The sequence below is a fragment of the Euprymna scolopes genome, chromosome 17 (genome assembly GCF_053919585.1).
Source record: "Euprymna scolopes isolate OS-2025 chromosome 17, ASM5391958v1, whole genome shotgun sequence".
In the NCBI taxonomy this organism is placed as follows: domain Eukaryota; kingdom Metazoa; phylum Mollusca; class Cephalopoda; order Sepiida; family Sepiolidae; genus Euprymna; species Euprymna scolopes.
The window spans coordinates 3,382,385-3,389,537 of NC_136498.1; the positions used below are offsets into that span (position 1 = coordinate 3,382,385).

At 25.9% G+C, this 7,153-nt stretch overlaps 1 protein-coding gene across 1 annotated transcript in view; it reads right to left on the minus strand.

Moving 5' to 3' along the window:
- LOC145296653 (rho-associated protein kinase 2-like) overlaps positions 1-7,153 on the minus strand; it is a 407,811-nt gene that overhangs the window by 7,949 nt on the left and 392,709 nt on the right. Inside the window, exons 33-34 of the mRNA XM_080142590.1 lie at positions 6,960-7,092; positions 5,785-5,850 (exon numbers count right to left, since the gene is read on the minus strand). Coding sequence (XP_079998716.1) covers positions 5,785-5,850; positions 6,960-7,092 — 199 coding nt within the window. The remainder of the gene's footprint in view (positions 1-5,784; positions 5,851-6,959; positions 7,093-7,153) is intronic.

Consider the following 7,153-nt stretch of genomic DNA (forward strand, 5'->3'; position numbering starts at 1 on the left):
TTAAAAAAAAAACTCGATGTTGTGCACATCTACGTATTGGAGTACAACTTGTGGCAAAATTTCAGAAAAAAGTAATGGACGGTTATCCGGGAATCATCCGGACGAACGGACGAACGAACGGACGAACGCCACTGAAAACTATAGTCCCTCTCCGATAAATCGGGGGGACCAATAAGGAATGGGAAAAATTGTGAAAAGGCTTGGCCTTTGATTTAATTTGAAATATGCTTCCAGTGTGATTTTCTTTGATTCTGCCGGTATTGTTTATGTTTATACTTAAGGATTGCTACGACGGCGCCAATGCCATCTGAAGCCGAGGCCTCCGTGATATATATATATATATATATATATATATATATATATTATATATATATATTTATATATATATATTTATATATATATATTTATATATATATATATATATATATATTTATATATATATATATATTTATATATATATATATATATATATATATATATATATTTATATATATATATTTATATATATATATTTATATATATATATATATATATATATTTATATATATATATATATTTATATATATATATATATATATATATATATATATATATATTTATATATATATATATATATATATATATATATATATGAATTTAGGAAAACTCGTCTCGGGAAAACTCGTCCCCTTTCGCTAGGTAGGAAAACTGGTCCCTTATTGAATAAATATCGATTGAAAACACAATTTATGATCGTTCTTGAAGGAGATATTGTTTTTTAAAATAAACTATAGCCCCCCCCCATGATATTTTTTTAAAAATATTTTTACTTGTTTAATGTTTTTTTTTTTTGTTTTTGTTTTTTTTAAATAAAATCGATTTTCTAAGTGTCCGTTTTCTACCTAACTGGCTAAGTTCTTAGTGGTTTAACTTATTTTAAAGCGTTTATTATGTACATACAAAATTAATTACAAATTTTTTTTTGTTCTTATTTTAACGATGTTTTTTGGAGTCATAAAAACAATAATAAAAAACAAAACCCAAAAATTAAAAAAACAGGGAGCGATTCGATTCTTCGTTACGCATTTGGTTTTGTTTTTTAATTATGATAGTTTTTTGTTGTTATGTTTTTGTTTTCTGTCATACCAAATGCACTCATGCGTTATTTAAAATTATGATTTTATCAGTTATCAACATTTATTGTCGTCCTGTCAAATTTTGCAAAAATTAACTAATAAATTAAAAGCGAAATATTTTTTTGGCGCGAGAGATGCCATGTTCTAACAATCTCTCGTTAACTAATTTTTAATTTTTTTAATTTTTATTTCAAAATTCTAAAATCAATCATTAAGAGAAAAAGTAATCACTAAATAAATTTATTAATCAATTTTATTGAAAACTCCGCTATCGTTTATCAAGAATCTTTTTAATTTCATTTTTTGTTGGTTGCTTTTCGAAGGGAGATATAGTTTTTATCCCCCCCACTCACTCTCTCTCTCTAAATTATATTTTAAAAAATATTAAAATTTATTATTTTCTTTTTAAAACCAAATCTCCCTCAGTAATTTCTATTTTTTAGCGATTATCAAGACCCCCTAAGATGTGATACCGGGCATTATTTCTCGTTCTCCCGTAACACTCGACATGTTTTTTGTTTGTTTTCTGTTTTTTTTTCTTTACCAAATAAACGATTTCAAATAAATTAAATAAACAACATAGTCGGCGAGGTAGAAAAATCGATTTTACCCTTTTATAAACAACAGTATATAAGTAAATTCTTTTTATATTAATATAAAAAAAATATGCGGTCTCGTTTATGAACATAATAAACGCTTTTATTAAAAACACAAAAAAAAACATTAAACAAGTAAAAATATTTTTTTTAAAATATTATGGGGAGGGCTATAGTTTATTTTAAAAAACAATATCTCCTTCAAGAACGATCATAAAATGTGTTTTCAATCGATATTTATTCAATAAGGGACCAGTTTTCCTACCTAGCAAAAGGGGACGAGTTTTCTGGAGACGAGTTTTCCGGAGACGAGTTTTCCGGAGACGAGTTTTCCTGAGACGAGTTTTCCCGAGACGAGTTTTCCCGGCACCTATATATATATATCACGGAGGCCTCGCTGAAGCCCGCCAATCTCACTCAAAAGTTGAGTTGAAAGTATTATGGGGTAATTAACACCTTCGATGCCGTTGGTTTCGACAACAATACTTTTTCACACCCACTTGCCAAATTTCTCAAGGAGTTTAATATGAAAAGATTTCAAACGAATAGAGTTTTATTTTATTTTCCTGGAGCCACATTGTCTGACACCGTCGCATTTTTCTCGGGTTTCGGAAAAGTTAAAAATATACATGAATATCTCACAATGAATTTATCAAAGTCTGGATAAAATAGATAAAGAGAAAACATTTAGAAATTTTTCAGATTGAAAAAGAAATTATATTTACATTTAAAAGTCCCCCCTCATTGAAATTCTACTTTTGGACGATATTTGTAAACCCACTAAAAACCAAATTATTTTTAGATCTAGGATGAAGCTCTAAACTGTCTTCACGTATTAAAAAAGGGTGCTTGTGCAGTTTACACTATGTTAAAAAACGAAAAATAAAAAAAAATATATATTCTACGTACTCGTTATGGAATGAAGTTCTCATAAAAAAATCACGTAATTTCATCAAATAGTTTTTATTTTATGCCGTAAAAACGATTTGGGAAATTCGGAATCTTCCTAAAAAAACTGCGATAATTAGTCAAGGGAGCGTAAAACAAAAACTATTTAATGAAATTACGTGATTTTGTTATGAGAACTTCATTCTATAACGAGTACGTAGATCTATAGAGTTTAGTTTTACTAATAGTTTAAAAGAAATAAATATTTATAATCGGTACAAACAATTGAAAATTAACTTTTGAAAAATATTCAAAGAATCGATTTTGGAATCGGAAATTATACACAAATTTTTCCGATTCCGATGCCGATTCCGATTCCCCGAAAATTACCGATTTAACCGATTCCCGATTCCGATTCATCGGCACAACACTAATATATATAGATAAAGATGGTATAAAAAAATCTTTTTTTTTTTTTAATAATACTGCTCACTCTAAAGATGAAATTTTATTCTGAAAAAAAATTAAAGTTAAAACTTGCACTGAAAATGACTTTGCTTTTCAACTTTTACATTTCCAATCTAACAAAGCTTTAAAATGCACGACCGATCTTGTGAAAATACCCGCAAACCTGATGCTTCCTCATTCAGGAACGAGGAGTCTTCATTGCATCCTCAGCAATTACTGCTTTCCATAGTAGTTGTTGTCTCACCATGTTTTGGCGAACTAAGCCTCTGACCAGCTTTGAGTAGGATTGAAACCGCTATCTCCAGACAATGCTCAACGCCTTTATCCACTTTGCCATGGGCTCTGAAGAGCAATCAAGGTTGGATTTATTTGGTCTTATAAATTCAAGTTTTTCATTTTCATCCAGTCTTCCATCGACGAAGGCCAGAGGAATAGTTGGCCGAAACATTGTGAAACAACTATGAAGTTGAGGATAACCGTCCACAAATATACAAATTATTCATCTCAAAGGATTCAAATAAAATAATGCAATTTTATCCTGAAAAACGGAAGATTAAAGTAAAAAAATTTTCTAAAAGTCTCGCATCAAAAAAAGGCTTTGATTTTTAATTTCAATAAACTTATCTAAGTACCCTGGTTAAGGAAATTGGAGAATCGGATTACGAGGATTTTTCTCTAAAACTTTGTACAAGTCGATGACCATATATATATTTTTTTAATGAAAGTTAAATATTCACACAGACCTCATAAAATTATCGTAACATTTTTGGGCAGAATAGGCACTACATTTTGATCTGAAACTATTTTTGTTAGAGAGTTTAACGTAATAGCAACGTCAGATGAAATTTTTTAAAAGTATTTTTTTTATAGAATTGTTGGTGAGCAGACAATCCCTATTTTTAAAAAGGTCTAGGTGATAACGTACGAACATAGAATGACATGAAGCTAATAATTTTAAAGTGGGAAATTAATGCAACGTATAAAAATATATACTTTATAACAAGTCATGAAACTACATATTTATAACAAGTTATAAAAATATATATTTATAACAAGTTATAAAAATATATATTTATAACAAGTCATAAAAATACATATTTATAACAAGTTATAAAAATACATATTTATAACAAGTTATAAAAATACATATTTATAACAAGTTATAAAAATACATATTTATAACAAGTTATAAAAATACATATTTATAACAAGTCATAAAAATACATATTTATAACAAGTTATAAAAATACATATTTATAACAAGTCATAAAAATACATATTTATAACAAGTCATGAAACTACATATTTATAACAAGTCATAAAACTACATATTTATAACAAGTCATAAAATTACATATTTATAACAAGTCATAAAAATACATATTTATAACAAGTCATAAAAATACATATTTATAACAAGTCATAAAAATACATATTTATAACAAGTTATAAAAATACATATTTATAACAAGTTATAAAAATACATATTTATAACAAGTTATAAAAATACATATTTATAACAAGTTATAAAAATACATATTTATAACAAGTCAAAAAATATATATTTATAACAAGTTATAAAAATACATATTTATAACAAGTCATAAAAATATATATTTATAACAAGTTATAAAAATACATATTTATAACAAGTCATAAAAATACATATTTATAACAAGTTATAAAAATACATATTTATAACAAGTCATAAAAATACATATTTATAACAAGTTATAAAAATACATATTTATAAAAAGTCATAAAAATACATATTTATAACAAGTTATAAAAATACATATTTATAACAAGTTATAAAAATACATATTTATAACAAGTTATAAAAATACATATTTATAACAAGTTATAAAAATACATATTTATAACAAGTCATAAAAATACATATTTATAACAAGTTATAAAAATACATATTTATAACAAGTCATAAAAATATATATTTATAACAAGTCATAAAAATACATATTTATAACAAGTTATAAAAATATATATTTATAACAAGTTATAAAAATATATATTTATAACAAGTCATAAAAATACATATTTATAACAAGTTATAAAAATACATATTTATAACAAGTTATAAAAATACATATTTATAACAAGTTATAAAAATACATATTTATAACAAGTCATAAAAATACATATTTATAACAAGTCATGAAACTACATATTTATAACAAGTCATAAAAATACATATTTATAACAAGTCATAAAAATATATATTTATAACAAGTCATAAAAATACATATTTATAACAAGTCATAAAAATACATATTTATAACAAGTCATAAAAATACATATTTATAACAAGTCATAAAAATACATATTTATAACAAGTCATAAAAATACATATTATAACAAGTCATAAAAAAATATAGCAAATTATATAACGAGTGATCCTTGTTGAGAGTAATAAATTACAAATAATAATATAAAAAAAACAAAAAAAACTGAATGTTTGTTTTAAAAATTCATTCACATTTAATCCGGATGATTTAATATCTTTGATGGCCAACATTTCGTCATATGATAGAAGATATAGAAAAGCCAACAAACATGAAATTAAAATCAACTGAATTCAAATTTTTGTTAGAAGACACCAAGTTGTAATTATATAAACAATCCGTCATTGATTAAAGATTCAACAAGAAAATTTGGACGAGTAATCGATGAAAGTAAAAACTTTAAAATAAAAATACCTTTACAATAAGCCATAAAGTCTTCATTTTTATCAAAATGTTCTCGGTGTACCTTCATATGACAACCTAGAAATAAAGAAAAAACATTTTAAATTCAATTTGAAAGTCAGGAAAAATTTATATTATCAAATAGATTGTAGTTTGTACACGAAAATGTGATTGGTTGATAAAAAAGAATAAGCAGAGTACACATTTTTAAGGCAATAGTTTTTACACTTGCCATACCAGATTTTTTTTTTTTCAAACAAGTCTGAAGGATTTTTAAAAAATTGAATACGTTTTCTAAATTTAAATTAACATAGAAAAAAAAATTTATTACATAAATGATTCTTTTCGAATCCACACAAAAAAGTGAACAAAAAAAATTTTTTTATTTCAATTATTTCACACCTATAAATTATTTCACACCTATAAATTATTTCACACCTATAAATTATTTCAAAGCAGATTATTTTTGTTTTGAAACATTTTTTATCTTATTTTTTGCCAATAAAAATACATTTTACTTAATCTCATGCAAATACTAAATGGCATTTTTTTGTTTTTACACAAAACTTGAAATATTTTATTAAATGGTGGAAGTTAGCATAACATTCACAGACAACATGAATTGGAACAAATAAATTGAGGCTATTGCCAAGAGTGGTGCAAATAAGGTGGGCTTCTCTATCATGCTAGAAAATTATTTATACCTGAGAATATCCTATATCTCTACGAAGCCACAATTCACCCATGTATGGAGTATTGTTGCCATATCTGTGTTTATGCATCTACTACTAGTCTCTCCTTTTTAAAGGGTTAAAAAAAAAAATCTATTGGCCAAGCTCCAACCCCTGTTCCATCACCGCAATGTTGCATCCAATGAAGTCTCTACACGCTGGAAAACCTTCTACTCTAAAAGCTTCTTCCTTTGGATTGCAAGACTTTGGAAATCCCTTCCTTGTTCCTGGTTCCCTGACTGCATTAACATGAAGAAATGTAAATGTACTGTGAACAGACATCTCACTACTCAACTCTGCACAACAGTGGACATGATCCTAAATAGTATTCTTTCATGTCCAAGTGGCAATATGCCTTATTTGGTGCGAGAAAAAAAAAAAAGAGGGAAATTGAAATATTAAGATATCAACACCATTGAAAGAGCGTAAAAGTAGAAATAGCAAAGTTTTACTTACGTTTGCACTCTAAAGCAGGAGGCGGATGTAACACATGCCAAACGGGTTTGTTACATGAATCACAAGTTGTTGGAATCCGATAATGAATTGGAAATAAATCATGTCCTTTGTGACTGATAATACCAGCTCGATCCTGCAAAATAATTCACAAGTTAAACAAACCAAATTTTGATTTATTTAGTAGACAAAAAAAG